Genomic DNA, 15,450 nt, shown 5'->3' with positions numbered 1-15,450 from the left:
TGATATATCAATGCCGGCACCATAGTTGGAAATTCTGAATGACAGATGACACAGAATTTCATTTTTCGTTGTGACGTGATAATTGATGATACAATTCGTCTTTTGTGAGTTTCAATTAGAAGACAACGACGGATTAATGAGGGGTGGTTCGGTTGACAATCATTTGGATTAAACATATGTATGTCTAAGGTTCAATTATAACAGCAAACATATTTTTCAGTGGTATTCAAAAAAAAAATTAGAAGAGGAACGGTAGAATTAGGCAAAATATATATATATATATATATATGATAAGCTAGGCAATATATATTGGTTTTTAACACACAAAATACATTAACAAACTTAAGTACTTCCAAGGATATAGATACTTAGATAGAGGACTAGAGAACTATTATGGCCCGGCCCACTTGAGAACAGACTGTTTGGGCCTGAAAGCCCAATCCATCTTACAAGGTTGTTTCAGGAATCACAGGGGCTAATGGAAGCAAGTTGTTGGGCTGGGCCTAATTGAAGTCTTTAGATAAGAGCTAGTACGAACCGCTCACTCGCTCAGTCGACGACTTGACGTGGTGGATAAATTGCGGAGAGGAATTGGGAGCCACATGCGGCCCTGATTCGTTAGGCCTCACTATGCTTTGGGCCCAAAAGGTCTTTGGGCTAGTTCCTTCCTGCTATATTGGGTTACATCCAATGCAGACAGTTGCCCAATTCAAAAGAACAAGTCCCCGGTCTACATATAACATTTTTGCGTAATCAGCACAAAAATCTAACTAAGAAAGGAACGTTACCCTCATTTACACACTAATCAATAACTTCACGTATGTTTATCTTCCATTAGTTGTATGTAGAACAGAAATTAGTCGTGATACTACTATCAAAATAACATCCACTAAGATCTTGACACGTGGCATTTAAAATCGAACTCCCACCATGTTAAAGATCTCACATTGGAAAAATGTGAGGATTTTTCCTCGTTTATAAGGACAATCACATCTTAGACAATCAACTAGACATTTTCCTTAACTTGATGAGTTGAGTTTAAACCCATTTGCCGAGCTTAGGAGAAACAAAGCCTTACGGGTATGGAACTGATAAACCCAAAACGGACAATACAATGTAGTTTGTTGCTTGGTTACTTGGGGTGTGAATTTCTAACACAAGAAGTCAAGAAAGTTTTATCATTTATCGACATTTGGGGTGAGATGAGGGAGAATAGATCTACTCCTACTAAAATTGAAACTCATCTATGATCTGACTCATATAAAAGAGGACCCTCGTGCTAAAGATAAACGATCCCTAACAATAGTAAGCAAAAAAATTATCATCGTTTTTGGAGGAAGTAATTATGGAAGTGAAAGATGACATCTCTGAACCACCTGGTGGACCTCCTCCTTATCGTTTCAAGTCCTGGATGTCCTCAACTGGAGCCAAAACTTTCAAACTAGCTACAATCCAAAACACTGCATAAATTGCAAAGCCAAGTACCAAGTTTTGAATACCGGGTACATGCAATTAAATTGATGCTCCAATGGGAACCCACACACCACCTTGTTTGAAGTCATTAACATAACCAAAGCCTCAACTACAACATGAAACTGAATATCTTACAAGTTACAGCCACATTAGACTCTGTCCTATATGATTATGATAAAATTTGAGACGCGTGAGTTTAGACATAGGAGTTGAACCTAGAACCTCCTATCTTGTGATTATGATAAAACTAGAGACGCGTGAGTCTAGACATGGGAGTTGAACCTAGAACCTCCTATCTTTGACAGGAGTTATTTCTAAAACTTACGACTCAGTCAACGCTCTTCAAGACGGGTCCTATTTAAGTGACAATAATACAATAGCTATTGTAGAGGCAAGAGCATTAATGCCTTCATATATGTTTCAGGTTATTATGCAGTATGCACCACATAAAAATCACATTGATAACCCAAGCTACAATTAACATTGCTTATTGTACGTGTAAAAACAAAGACTGTCAAACCCAAAAGGTTTTGTGATTCGTTTGGGATTTCGGGTCCGTTTGGTAGAGCAGTTTGAAGGATTTTCAATATTAACCAAAAAATTGTGAGAAAAAAATTGAACTTAAAACTGTGTAATATGCTTCATTAACTCAAAATGGCTTTATGGTTTGAAACTGAGAGCTACTTGCATTATAGCTATCAACACAACTCTTGTCTGATAGAGAAACCATATATGACATCATCGATGCGCCCATCTTATCTGCAAACAATTTATTATATATCAAGTTGCAAAAAACAAACAGACAAACTTGGACAAACAAAGAAGACGACAAGTTTGGAGGGTTTGAAATTTCAGCCCAAACATATTGTGGATATATTGTCTGTTGTGAGCAACGGGTTTGCACAGATTTATTATTCATAAGTCGTCGTCATTAATTTTTAGACCCAAAAAATACGTCTACAATGTGAGAAGTGTTTGGATTTATATATAAACCACTTGACAACGTTATGTGAGACTGGGTTGAGATTTTTAGTCTTGAGAGGAGGCTAGAGTATTGGTGCACATTGCTTGCATACAACAGAAAACTAGAAAACGACAAAGAACTAAACAAGAGCAGAAATTGGACTTTCATAAACTATTCCCCTGAGAATTTGTCAAAGTTGTGTCTTATTTTATGTCTAGATTCCGATTCGCTAGCCTCTCTAATCAATCAAAATTATATGAAGTGATTCTTCTTCCTTCCTTAACACACCTAATCGCATAAGTATCAGCTTCAAGCTACAGTAGTAACAGAGATTCATTTATATGGTACTGTAAAAGTGAATAAAACTGCTTACATGAATGTATTCTTAGCATTAAAACTGCACTGCAACAATACCATAGTGGAATGTAGTTGATAGGAGGCAGGGAAGGAGAAACAAGATAAATTAGAAGATCTAACTTAATCCATCGACATCGAGACAGCAGGAAAATATACATCTGATCTTCACCTTGCCAATTACAGCTTTCTACAGGCCTAAACATACAAAACAAGTGATGATGACAATTTATCCCACTGTGATAACACAAAATGCAGCTCTGTGGGCCTCAAAACACTTACAGGTTCTTCATTCCATCCCCAGAGATTTTAGAGGAGCAAGAGAAGTAAAGGGTCTCCGGATTTGAGCCTATGTAAGATCGATGACACCCGGATAAATTCTCGACCAAAACCAATCCGACAAAACATCAAAAAAGCTTGGTTGCCGATGAAGATTTCATACTTGGCTACACTGAGACAACATTTCTAGCAACATTTTATCTTAAACTGCTTTTCTTCTGCTACACCATTATCTAGAACCAGATGACCTGTATTATATTGTACAAATGGAGAAGGTATTCTTCATATCACGAGCTTCTTCCAATATCCTTACCAGCAAATTCTCCACCTCCATAAGATGCCGCTGCAGCTGCAACGTCAAGGCCACCATTGATAGATGTAATTAAAGCAGAAAAACCTCCGTTGGGGTTGCCACCTGCAGCCCTTCCCAGTCCAAGCAAATCAAGAGTTGTTTGTTTGGGGCCAAACACAGGAGTTCCCATCATCAATTCCTTTAAACCTGAGCTCCCATCACAAGGAATCCCGTGTCCAAGTCCTGCAGCAATTGTGACGTTCTCAGCATCTACTTGTCGTTGGCCCCATTGCAAAATATCTTGCTGTGCAGCCGATGAAGAAGCAGAGACTATCCCAAGTCCACGAAGCAATGAAGCATTACTTGCTGTCGCACCCATTTGAGCAGCTTTTTGTAGAAGGGCAGTGGCAGACATGGCTGGCCGTGGTGGCGATGCATATTGCCTTCTTTCCTGTCCACTGGTCCCAAAAATGGACGACCCGGGATTGGTGGAAAGGCATAAAGATATGGGTTCTGCAGACGAAGATGGTGTGTGATCAGGACGTCCAAATGATCTCATTAGATCAGTAAAGGCAGGAACTTGAGGAGGATGTAATAGGCTCCCATGCCTCCCAGAAGCTGTTGAGGAAGCAAACAAGCTTGCAAATGCAATCCTGCTGGCGCTCCCATTGTTGCCTGAGCTGGTGCTGCTGCTACAGCTTCCATTCAAGCCAGTTGTTGTTGCTGTTGCTGGTGCCGGTGCTTCGTCAACAATTTGAGTTGGATTTTCAGGCACTTCTTTATTACAAAATCAAAAGAAAAGGAGAAAAAAAATGAGCACTTGACATATGGGAATGAAAAGTTGAGCTTTTCTTTATGAATAACTTTAGAAGAAAAGGAAATCAATAATAGTTTCAAGCTCTCTTTTAGCTTTTGAATCACTTGGGTATCTTTATCAAGATTTCCCCATACTGAATCTTAAAGTCTTTAGGAAAAAAAATACAGCAGAATTAGTCTCATTTTCAGCTCTACAGATATGGATGGCTCTCTAGTTACTGTCTAAAACACAACCAAGTAACAACAAAGATCAGTAACTGACAAAAACTGCTAAACTCCAAAATCCGGAGCGGGAGACAGAAAAACAAAACAATTTTAGTTCTTTCTTTATTTAAACAAAATCAAATCCGACAAAAACCAAACTAAAATTTGAATAATTTCCAGTTCTGGTTCATTTTACCCGGACTTTGAATTTGCAAAACAGAGGATGATGCATCAGTTGACTGAGAAACAGGAGATGGGACTGTAGCAGGAGTTGCAGTGGCTGGAACTGAAGGTAGAGGAGGCGATTGGGTGACCTTGGCCTCCGGTTCCGGATTTGGATTTACTGGAGCTGTCTGATTTTGAAGATTACGACTCTGAGAATGAGTTTGGGCTCTAGTACTCTCCTCTACCAATGCATCACAAAACGCTCTGTGCGTGATAAAGCTATCCCTTCTGTACAGGATCAAAAGAGAGAAAATTTCACAAACCCAAATGCAGCTGAGATTACAGAACCCAAACGGAGCAACAATAACATAAACCAACCTCGAAAACAGCGTGCCACAATCGCATTTATACTCTCTGGTGCCGCAAATTTTTGAGTGAGCTTTCCAATCGGACTGCACCGCGTATTTCTTAGAGCACTTGTCGCATTTCCACTTCTTCTCCCCGTGTTTTCTGCAGAAATGCTTCTTTATACCAGTAAGATCGCCCAGAGCTCTGGACGGATCGTGATGGACACAGGTCACCTCGGGGCATACATAGACTCTCTTCTTCACTTCTTTGCTCGATCGCTGTCTCAGTTTCCATGGTAAATTGTGTCCACGCCGATGAAGCTGAAGATTCTGGTCTCTTTGGAAGCCTTTGTTGCAAATTTCACAGACGAATCTGTTCGTGGTCAAGAGGGTTTTCGGAGACAAAGCAATCACCTCTGCATCTGGATCTGCCATAAATTCTCAAACAAAAACCATTATAGTTAACATTTTTAAACTAATCAACACAAACCCACTTCCATGTCTTGTTCTTTATTTCTTACCTGGCATGCCGGGGAGGTTTCGCTTCGTTTTAGTGGCAGTGGATTTCGGTGGTGGAGGTTGATTACCAGAGGAGGAAGCACTGGCCTCCCCAGAAGCTGTAGAGGAATTATCCAAATCAACCAGCATGCTGATTGGCTTCAAGCGTTCCTTGGGAAAATTTAGGCCAGATATCTCAGGATTCCAAAAAGAATTTGTTGATAAAAAGTTTCTCCTTTCCCCCGTTCTCATCAGCAACCAGTCAATATCCCTCTTTTTTCTTTTACCCACCTGCCAGCTCTCATGACTGTATTTGACAACAACTCACATTAATCGAAAAAACTCAATCATTAAACCCAGTGCCCTCAAAACCCAAAAAAGAACCCATAAAAAGAAGAAACAAAGTCACCGGAAAACCAAGCGCCGAAGACTGAAATCTGATCTAACAGTCCAAATTAAATCAATATACTCCCAATCCCTACAATGAAATACTTCGAGAGAGATAGGGATAAGGACTGTGCAATAAGCAGAGATGCAGAAGACTTTATGTGTGCGATAAAAAAACAGAAGAGGTTTTGCCAAGTCTTTGGTCTTCTCTTCGGTACTCTCTTTACTTTTCAGAGGACATTAATAATAGAAAAATACAGGAAACGAGTTAAATAAGCGATTTAAGTGAGTTTGGTTAGTGATGGGGACTCGGTTAGTCAGGGCTTCTTGTCCAAGTTTCCATTGACAGAGCCAGAGGTTTATGTATAAAAACCGTGCACAGTGCACTTGTCGATGTCAAAGACAGCCAGAGTTAACTTGGTATTCTGTTCTATTACAGAAAAGGACAAAGAAAAACTGGCGTGGTATTCGGTGGTTTGTCGGGTAGCGATTGCGTTTGGATTTTGTTTTCTACAAAAGTCAAAACTACTTTTGGTAAAGATTTAAACTTTTGACACTCGTGACCAATGTAGATTTGCCACGTGTTATAGCTCGATGAACTTAACCTCTTTCGATTGACACAATGCTTAAAACGAGCCATTATGTTAAGAACATGAGAGACAACTATGAACTAGGACCCAACGCTAGGGATTACAATTTGTACCCGACCCGATCCATACGAATTTTCTTCGATCCAAGGTTTGTGCGGGGCGGGATGAGGTAAAAAATCTCAACCCAGATATAGGATAGTGTGGGGACAGGTTTGCCTCCTCACCCCGCCCCGCTTTACATATAATTTGACATTATATATATTCACCACTAACCTATTATCCAAGTTTCATCTAAGTGGTTTACTAACACTAGCTTCCAACCCCACGGACTGGCATGGCTATGTACATGTAGTAGTCACTTTACAGAGGCATATAATTGAGTAATTGACAAGTCATTGTGAGGTTCCTATCAAAACACACAAGACTTGGTACAATAAAAGTCTTCATCTGCTTCCCATACACGCCTTTGTTTATGACAACTGGAGATATTTAAAGCCTACTACATGAACAATATTGTAGAAATTAAAATTACGTAAACATAACAATGAAGCTTGATCAAATCCATGTATGTTGCTTTTATTTTATATTTTTGTTTAGTCTGTTCGGGTTTATCTCCGGACAGATTATTCGGATACATCTTAATGTTACCCCAGTGTTAGTTCGATATTTGTTCTTCGACTTTATAATTCATTTGTTAGGGTTTGTAAATTTATAAGCTGCTAACATAACGTCAAGTGTAAGGTTTATTATTATGGTATGAAGTCTAGGTTTGAACTATTTTGAAATCTATATATATCATTGTGTGTATATGATTGTTTGCATTGACTTGGATAGCCTCTCTTTTTTATATAATTCAAAGTCAGCATTATTTTAGGCAGTGTTATGGGGCCCAATACTACAGTTATGAGGAGACATCAAGGGCCTAAAACATAGGCAAGGGCCGAGGAAGATGAAAATGGAACCCAAAACCATGTTCTAAGGGAGTGTGAATGCTGCGGGGCTTGCGGCCCGTAGAGGCCCATTTATCCAGAGAATCGGCCCAAACATTTTGCAGCCTGCTAACTTTAACGCACCACCGTTGCTAACTTTAAACCCCTATTTAATTCTCTGCTCTTTGCTCTCTCCGTCGCAGACGAAGCTCAGCTGCTTGAGAGAAAAAAGATTGGGAGAGTGAAAATAGACATTTGGAGATGACTGACTACGAAGGGAACGGGGATGGTGAGGAATTTAATAACAACTACCCTGCTGGCTTCTCCCCACAGCCTCGGGCTAGCAGTCATAGCCATGGCGGTGCAGATGACCACAGCGATTCCAAATCTCAGGTTATATGGATTTTGCAAAACACGAATATTCGTGTTTATTATTTGCTTGTGATCTCTGTTGAGTTTAGGCTGCTTTTTAGTTTTTACTGGTTGGGAAGTTATTTTTTGAAGTGACTCTTAGGTTTCCGATTAGGAAGAATGGACCACTTTTCCGGGCTTTTTTCTAGTTTGGATCTGGTATTGGTGATCTAGATGTGTTGAACCTGCCTCGTCTGTGTTATTTTCGACTTCTCACGGGAATGGATATATTTTGTTAAGTTTCCGTTTTAAATGTGGATTTTAGGGTTTTTGGTTTAGATTAAATTGGGACGTGGTCGTATTATAATTTAATTGTTGATATGGATTCGATTGTTTTGTCCCCCCTTAACTCAGGGGCTTGCTATTAAGACTACAGTTTGTGAAACTGTAAGCTATTAAGAGGATTATGGTGTTTATTGGGAAAAGGTTGGTCACTGCTCATTGCTAGTTCAATATTTGGTTTAAATCCTGCTAGTTGAGGTTGTAACCTGTTGCCGTTCACATACTTTTAATTCTTAAACTTTTGTAGGCTTAATACCACTCTTACATATTGGTTAATCTATGGAGTCATTAATGTGGATTGTGGACTATAGGACTTTTATTCTTTACTGCCTGTGATTGTGTGAAAATGTTGTTGTGTGTCTTTAATTGACTGCAATACTGCAGTCACTAACAAAATGAATTTTACTGCAGCATGGGTCTCGTGATTATGAAAGAGAATCTTCCAAAAGTAGGGAGAAAGGTAGAGAAAAACGTGAGAAGGACCGGGAGAGAGATAGGGATCATGAAAGAAGTAAGGACAGGGAGAGGGACCGAGACAAGGATCGTGACAGTCATTATAAGGATCGCCATAGGGATCGTAGTGACAGGAGGGAGCGAGGAAGAGATAGAAATGATGATGATTATTTTCGAAGCCGAGATTATGACAGGTGATAAAAATAAAATTATTTGTTTTCAGTTATATTTGATTTAAATTACATCTCTTACATTGCTATGAATCACCATGCTTGATATCTCCACACACCGTACTTATTTGTTTCCACACACCGTACTTATTTGGTTGTTTGCTTGCTCAGAAAGAGAGATTATGATAGGGAGGAAAGGCATAGGCACCAGTCTCGTTCGAGGGGTAGGTCTGAGCACCGATCAAAGTCAAGGTCCCGGTCTCGCTCGCCCTCAAAAAGGTTGGTGATGCGGTGTTACATTTTTTTTAAGGTTTTAGATGTTATTCTCCCTTACCCTATTCACTCAATTTTGCATTGTTGGTCGAATGAATTACCTTAATATTTTCTTTTGCTTTCAGCCATTAATACCATATTACCATGGTTTGAATTTTAAGCAGGTATATTGATAGATAATTTTTTTCTTGGATGCGTTGACATTCCTTTTCATTCTAGCAAATGGTGATGGAGGGGACTATTCGTTTTTCTTTGCCATAGGATAGAAATGTCAAAGATTTCTGAACTTCAAATATCAATCAGCGGACCTGATTGTGCAGTCTTGTTTTTGAAAATTTTCACTGTACTCGTTGTGAACTGTGTTGACCTTTTCAGGCTAGGTAAAGTCTTGCATGGATATGTGTATTGTCGTTTAAGTTTCTGGTATCTTATGTTATGAATTTTAATTCAAATGTTATTGAACTGAAATATTATTTTGTTTGTAAAGAACTTCCATAAGATGTTTATGATTCTTTAGGAATCAGTTTGTTTTCACCTCTAAAGTGTGAAGGGACTCCATATGTCACATGATGTTATTTTACGTGTTGCAAGGAACCCAGCAATATGTACAACTGACCGAATTTATTCCAAGTTTAAAATATATGTTCATTGTTTTTCTATATATTGTGAATGCATCTTCTTTGTATACTAACCATACTCACTTGCAGCAAAAGGATTAGTGGTTTTGACATGGCACCTCCTGCCTCAGCAATGTTAGCTGGTGCTGCCCCTGCAGCAGGTACATGTACCCTTTATGTAATCATGTTGTTATGTATATTTTAACTGCTGTTTTTTGTTTTTGTTTGATCTAGTGTGGAAAGTTCGTATCGATTAACATGGTCTGATTTTGATAAGCTGTATTTTGTCCATTTTTATTATTGTACAACCTTTTTAAAGATGCGGTCTCCGGATGGGCTGTACAGCCTGTTCTGTTATTTTTAACTGTTTACTTAGTGAAATAATTCTGGAACTGAGAGAGTTTTTTTGGTTGTCTTGTGTTTGGTGTTTGTTTCTGTCTATCTTTTGTTGTAAGAAGGCAATGTTGGGCTACTTGCCCCACTGTGCTGACAATGGGCCTGAGCCGACTCTGTAGCTTTTATGTACAAGGAGCAACCATGCACCGGTTTGAAGGGTATTGTTCATCTTCAATTGGCAACTATTGCCTGTTTTTGGTAGTCTTGCAAATATTTTCCTCCAGAACCTGCAGATTAAGTATTACTTTATCTCCTCCCATATAATATATTGCTAGATGTTGGGCTGTACCTTTTGCTTAAAAAAAGAAAGATGTTAGGCTATACTTTTTAGTATTTTGGGTTCTTTCTTCTTTGGTTAAGGTGTAGGCAAGCCTTTTTTCTTTTTCGAAAGGTATTGATGCTGGATAAGAAGTTGATTGTTGAATGCCATTCTAATTTTTGATTTATTTCGTTCGCAGGTCAGATGCCTGGTGCTAACCCAGCTATACCTGGGATGTTCTCAAACATGTTTCCTCTAGCAACTGGGCAGGTAATTTTCTTCTCATTTGTGCTACAGTAATATTAATTCTCTGATATCGCTTAATTTTGTCTCTTGTTCCTTTGTGCAGCAGTTTGGTGCTCTTCCCATAATGCCAGTACAGGCAATGACCCAGCAGGTAGGCATGAATCTGAATTGCGCTACAACGAAGTAACTACCATTTATATCAATGCATATGGATTGCGGTCTCTTATATTTATTTATGATACTAAATCATCATTATGTTTGGCATCGTTGTAATTTTTTATTCTGGTTCAGGCTACTAGGCATGCTCGGAGAGTATATGTTGGAGGGCTATCTCCTTCAGCAAATGAACAGGTTATGGGCGCGTCATCTCATCTGTCTTTTATTATTACTTCTCTGTTTATTGAATAACTTGGTATTCATTCAAATACTGACTTTTTATGCCTGTGCTCCTACTGTAGTCTGTGGCAACTTTTTTCAGCCAGGTTATGGCCGCAATTGGAGGAAACACTGCTGGCCCAGGTACATTAATGTTTCAGTTTAATAAATAGTAAATAATAATCTTGTTGGCTTTGTGATTGTTTTAACCTTTCTCGTTTGTTATGCCTAGGGGATGCTGTTGTCAATGTCTATATAAACCATGAAAAGAAGTTTGCTTTTGTGGAGATGAGATCAGTTGAGGAGGCCAGCAATGCGATGGCCTTAGATGGGATTATATTTGAGGTATTGTGGATTTTCTTTGGTTCATCTCAATTAAGTTAGGGATGTCTTTTTCACCTTATTGTTTTCTCCAAATTTATTTTATATTTTTCCTGACCTTTACATTAATTTTTTACATTTTCAGGGAGCACCTGTTAAGGTGAGGAGGCCTAGTGATTACAACCCGTCTCTTGCTGCAACCCTTGGACCTAGCCAGCCCAATCCCAATCTTAACTTGGCTGCTGTTGGTCTCACTCCGGGTTCAGCTGGTGGACTTGAAGGTCCTGATCGCATATTTGTGGGTGGGGTCCCGTATTATTTCACAGAAGCACAGATTAGAGAGTTGTTGGAATCTTTTGGTCCCCTTCGAGGTTTTGATCTAGTAAAAGATAGAGAAACCGGGAATTCTAAAGGCTATGCATTTTGTGTCTATCAAGATCTTTCTGTGACAGATATAGCTTGTGCCGCTCTGAATGGAATTAAAATGGGTGATAAGACACTCACAGTCAGGCGTGCAAATCAGGGAGCTACCGAACCTAAACCTGAGCAAGAAAATGTACTATTACATGTACAGCAGCAGATTGCATTGCAGGTAGACTTGATTTTTTGTTATTTCCAGTATATCATTGGTATCTCTTAAATTGGTTTTGGTTTAACTGTGTCTCATTGAACATTTATCTATGTCTATTGTTTCCCAGAGGCTTATATTACAGCAGCCCGCTGCAATAATACCCTCCAAGGTTGTGTGTCTAACCCAAGTAGTTTCTGAGGATGAGCTCAAAGATGATGAGGAGTATGAAGACATTCTGGAGGACATGAGGCAAGAAGGTGGAAAATTTGGTAAGCACCATGAACATTGGAAACTTTAAGTTATCATGTTTAGCCTTTTTATAGTTGAAGAAGTCTTGGCATATTTATTAATTTTTCTTTCCTGTTTTCTTTGTGTATATCTGTCTGTTTTACAGCCATATGTAGTCCCACATTCTGCTGTACAGAATCAGGCCTAACACACACAGACAGAAGACTTCTTAGCCCTCTATCTATAATCACCTGAGATTATTTTACCAACTGTTCTGAAAATTTGTGAATTCCAAACTTTCACACATTATATGCAGGTACATTGGTGAATGTTGTCATCCCACGCCCTAACCCAAATGGCGAACCATCACCTGGTGTTGGGAAGGTCAGTTTGCTATTTTTTCTTCTGCTTGAATTGGATATTTTAGGCGGCGGATTTTACTTCTTGAATAACTGGTACTTAATTATTCGTATGACTTTCCTTCATGATGTGCGTGACTTAAATTCTGAAAATGAATCACTTTTGACTTTTGGTTTACTGAGGCATCTGAATGATATTTGGCTCCTATTTTCTCAAGCAGAGGGTAGCATTACATGTTTATATGGATTGCAATTTAAATTACAAATTTACAAGGAGACAGAAATATGTTGAGGTATATCTTAATGATTGTAAATTAAGATGGGGGAATCCACGTGGGATTTTTAGCATATTAAAACCCCACTTTTTCAAAGTGGGTCTTGCCTAACATTACAAATTTATGGTGGTATAAAAGGTAAACAACATACGTACAAGGCTTCTGCTGTGGGTGGGGTGGGGGACAAGCAGTAAGCAGTATATATACAAACCTCACCTCCACAAATTTATGCTGACTACCCTCCTTTTCTAGGTGTTCTTGGAGTATGCAGATGTTGAAGGTTCTACAAAGGCGAGGACAGGAATGAGCGGTAGGAAATTTGGTGGGAATACTGTTGCAGCGGTCTTCTTCCCGGAGGATAAGTTTGCTCAGGGGGAGTATGAAAATTAATTTGTTTGTCCAAGCAAAGTATTGCTTGGGTAGGTCGTAAGCTAAAGTTGTTCAATGAACGCACTGGATTGGGGATCTTCTCCTGTGTTAACTTTTTTAGCTTTTTCTTGGGTCAGCAATTTACTACGCATACTTTTGTGCTATTGTACTTGCTTGCAGGACTAATTAGTCGAATATATTGGGTTCTTATGGGCCTTAGACCTAAGTGTGAAATTTGATCCATAAAAGAGTTTTCACTTAATTTTTTTTCACAAAAATGAGTGATATTATTACTAAAATATTTAATATTTACATTTAATAATTTGTAATATTTACTGAAATTTGATACTCAATAGCTGCTCTTCTAATCCCATATTTATTTATTACCTTTTCTAATAGAAGTTTTTTTTTTCCAGTGGAAAATATATATTTCCCCTAGAACTTATTCCTGCAGCTTTATGCTGCCCATGGCCTCGGCTAAAACCCTGAAGTGCCTAAACCCTAATCCGTTCTTGTAAAAAATTGTTTCTACATATGATGATACGAACGTCTCACATTGCTATTTATGGGAGTTGTGATCTATCAATAAGTTGAGCAAATGTCTTCCTTAAATCAATTGATTTTGAAGGTAGTAGCCCAGTGAGTTTGTTAGTTATGATCAATCCATGTGTGGGTAGTGGTTGATTAAGGAAGGTATGGGTTTGTTTGGTGTGTTTATGGATGGTAGTAGCCCATTGAGCTTGTTAGTTATGATCAACCCATGTGTGGGTAGTGGTTGATTAAAGAAAGTATGGGCATGTTGGGTGTGTTTATGACGCACCTCTGGCCTGGTTATTAACATGCAACTTAATTTTGGCAAGATTTTGGATACTCTGTATAAGAAGGGAAAGAGTGAGGAGGCGGAGAGAAGTCATGGAGTAAGAGGGTGAATAAGGGTTGTGAGGTGGATGTGGCGATTGAGGATCATGAATGCCCAAAGAGGAGATCCGGAGAAGGTGAAAGAATTGTAGTTTGGGGCTAAGGTAAGTTCGAATATCATCTACAAAGTTAAGCCCATCAGGGGTTTCAACTTTCAAGTTCAACCAAGGGCAAAAGCCCACTATAGAAATTAGAAACTTGACCCCAAAGCCCAAGGCAAGAGTTGGCAGTGCGATACAGATCCAGATATGTGGGGATTCGAAAGATCCAAACCCATACTCTGAAAGAGGGTGTCGTTTACAACTCTCCAAATCCAGGTACGGTTTCTTAAAATTGACAAAGAATCTCTGATACCGTGTATGATTGTAGTATCACTTAATCATACCACTTGGAGTGTGTTTGGTGCGTTACTTTTGGCTTGAAATGATCCACGAAACAGTGCCAATCCATGCTACTGTTGGGGCCTTTAGCTCTGTAAACAGTATCAATAGACTCTCACTTTTTACTGCTGCTGATCAGGCAGGCCATACACAGAAAAGAAAACTTAAAACTTAAAAGAGAGTGATAGATTTGCACGGTGAACGAGCAGGGCATTCCCATGAATAGGAACGAGACTCTTGACGTACTCTTGAGCACAACCACCAGCAGCAGCAACAAAACCACTTGAAGACAGCTTGGTTGGTTATTCCTTGGACTTTAAGACGTTTGATATCTAAGATCAGGAGTTCGAACCAACTAAACATGATATTTTTTATGAAATCCTTGTTCCGTGTGTTTGTCCTATTTTTGGGCTCCTATCCACATGAGTTTCAGCTCAGTTTTACCTACCATCAACGTAGTGAATGTGTGTGTAAAAAGCAAAATGACACAAATCAGTGAAATCACACATGAATTACCAATTAACTGCATCCAAATTTCAACATAAAATATACACTATTTTCCCATAACTAGCTAATGATCAAATGGTTTACCTCTAAGAAGTTGAGATATGGAGATCTGATTATGAACTTGGACATATATATATTAGCAAAACATCAAACAGCAAGCGATTTCAATCTTTTTTCATTGCATTGGAGAAGATCCAATAAGCCATATATTGATAGTTTTCCATGCAAGCAAGCGGAACATGTGGACCATAACTCCATGTGCAAGGGAATAATCATGCACCCTGATGATGAAGGGTCTCCCAACCTCATTTCCTGGCTTTTGATCGATTGATTGTTAGTCAATCCAATCAAGTTCTGCTCAATCATATATATATATATCATGGTCCCCCTAGCTCCTCCATAGACATAATAATGAGAGTTGATAATCAACATCGGATAACAGTTTTACTTCAAACAACATCAACAAGGGAGGCAACTCCGTGATAATCCTAGTAAATTAAGTGAGATTTCTGTCAAGGCTAATTTGTCATGATTGGATTGGTATAATTTAACCGACATATAAGAATAACCCAATAGACATGTCTTAGGTGTAAGAATCAATGGACGGCCTAGGAGAACAAGTTCGTGCAGGCGTATGATGTAGAGCGGACAATATGTTGATATAGAGCGGACAATATGTTGATATGTAAGGGGTGAGATTTCTTACATAAAGTTGAAGCAAAGACTTGGGACCAATTGGACG

General features: G+C 38.9%; 2 protein-coding genes across 7 annotated transcripts; one reads left to right on the top strand and one right to left on the bottom strand.

Annotated features, from left to right (window-relative positions):
- Positions 1 to 2,779: 2,779 nt before the first annotated feature.
- Positions 2,780 to 6,131, bottom strand: LOC120000422 (zinc finger protein GAI-ASSOCIATED FACTOR 1-like). Of its 2 annotated transcripts, none has more exons than XM_038848513.1 (4): positions 5,416 to 6,131; positions 4,926 to 5,322; positions 4,579 to 4,835; positions 2,780 to 4,136 (listed from the first exon to the last, which is right to left on the bottom strand). In XM_038848513.1, the coding sequence occupies exons 1-4, from the start codon at positions 5,642 to 5,644 to the stop codon at positions 3,358 to 3,360; spliced, it is 1,662 nt and encodes a 553-aa protein (XP_038704441.1). In that variant the 5' UTR covers positions 5,645 to 6,131; the 3' UTR covers positions 2,780 to 3,357. The 2 variants fall into 2 exon arrangements, with proteins under 2 accessions (XP_038704441.1, XP_038704432.1); XM_038848504.1 differs by having other exon boundaries at positions 2,780 to 4,139; positions 5,416 to 6,128.
- A 1,351-nt stretch (positions 6,132 to 7,482) lies between these two features.
- LOC120001414 (splicing factor U2af large subunit B-like) lies at positions 7,483 to 13,234 on the top strand. Of its 5 annotated transcripts, none has more exons than XR_005468861.1 (13): positions 7,483 to 7,691; positions 8,403 to 8,638; positions 8,786 to 8,893; positions 9,595 to 9,665; positions 10,359 to 10,429; positions 10,509 to 10,556; positions 10,697 to 10,756; positions 10,864 to 10,924; positions 11,013 to 11,125; positions 11,247 to 11,693; positions 11,800 to 11,941; positions 12,067 to 12,284; positions 12,787 to 12,885. XR_005468861.1 is itself a non-coding variant. In XM_038849745.1 (13 exons), exons 1-13 carry the CDS (start codon positions 7,560 to 7,562, stop codon positions 12,922 to 12,924), a joined length of 1,692 nt encoding a protein of 563 aa, XP_038705673.1. In that variant the 5' UTR covers positions 7,483 to 7,559; the 3' UTR covers positions 12,925 to 13,234. The 5 variants fall into 5 exon arrangements, 4 of the variants coding, with proteins under 4 accessions (XP_038705673.1, XP_038705665.1, XP_038705695.1 ...); XM_038849745.1 differs by having other exon boundaries at positions 10,512 to 10,556; positions 12,217 to 12,284; positions 12,787 to 13,234; XM_038849737.1 differs by having other exon boundaries at positions 7,484 to 7,691; positions 12,217 to 12,284; positions 12,787 to 13,234.
- Positions 13,235 to 15,450: the final 2,216 nt, after the last annotated feature.

This window comes from Tripterygium wilfordii, chromosome 1, assembly GCF_013401445.1.
Source record: "Tripterygium wilfordii isolate XIE 37 chromosome 1, ASM1340144v1, whole genome shotgun sequence".
Classification (NCBI taxonomy): Eukaryota; Viridiplantae; Streptophyta; class Magnoliopsida; order Celastrales; family Celastraceae; genus Tripterygium; species Tripterygium wilfordii.
The sequence above is the reverse complement of the archived record's forward strand: the minus strand, read 5'-3'. Positions and strand labels throughout refer to the sequence as shown.

What these genes read in the sequence shown, in the direction of transcription:
- LOC120000422 (XM_038848504.1), bottom strand. Translation starts at nt 5,644, where the DNA reads ATGAGAACGGGGGAAAGGAGAAACTTTTTATCAACAAATTCTTTTTGG. An exon ending in TGTGGCACGCTGTTTTCGAG is followed by an intron (nt 4,836 to 4,925) that starts GTTGGTTTATGT and finishes GATCCTGTACAG; the next exon opens with AAGGGATAGCTTTATCACGC. An exon ending in TTTGCAAATTCAAAGTCCGG is followed by an intron (nt 4,140 to 4,578) that starts GTAAAATGAACC and finishes TTTGTAATAAAG; the next exon opens with AAGTGCCTGAAAATCCAACT.
- LOC120001414 (XM_038849737.1), top strand. Translation starts at nt 7,560, where the DNA reads ATGACTGACTACGAAGGGAACGGGGATGGTGAGGAATTTAATAACAAC. An exon ending in CGAAGCCGAGATTATGACAG is followed by an intron (nt 8,639 to 8,785) that starts GTGATAAAAATA and finishes TTGCTTGCTCAG; the next exon opens with AAAGAGAGATTATGATAGGG. An exon ending in TTCCTCTAGCAACTGGGCAG is followed by an intron (nt 10,430 to 10,508) that starts GTAATTTTCTTC and finishes TCCTTTGTGCAG; the next exon opens with CAGTTTGGTGCTCTTCCCAT.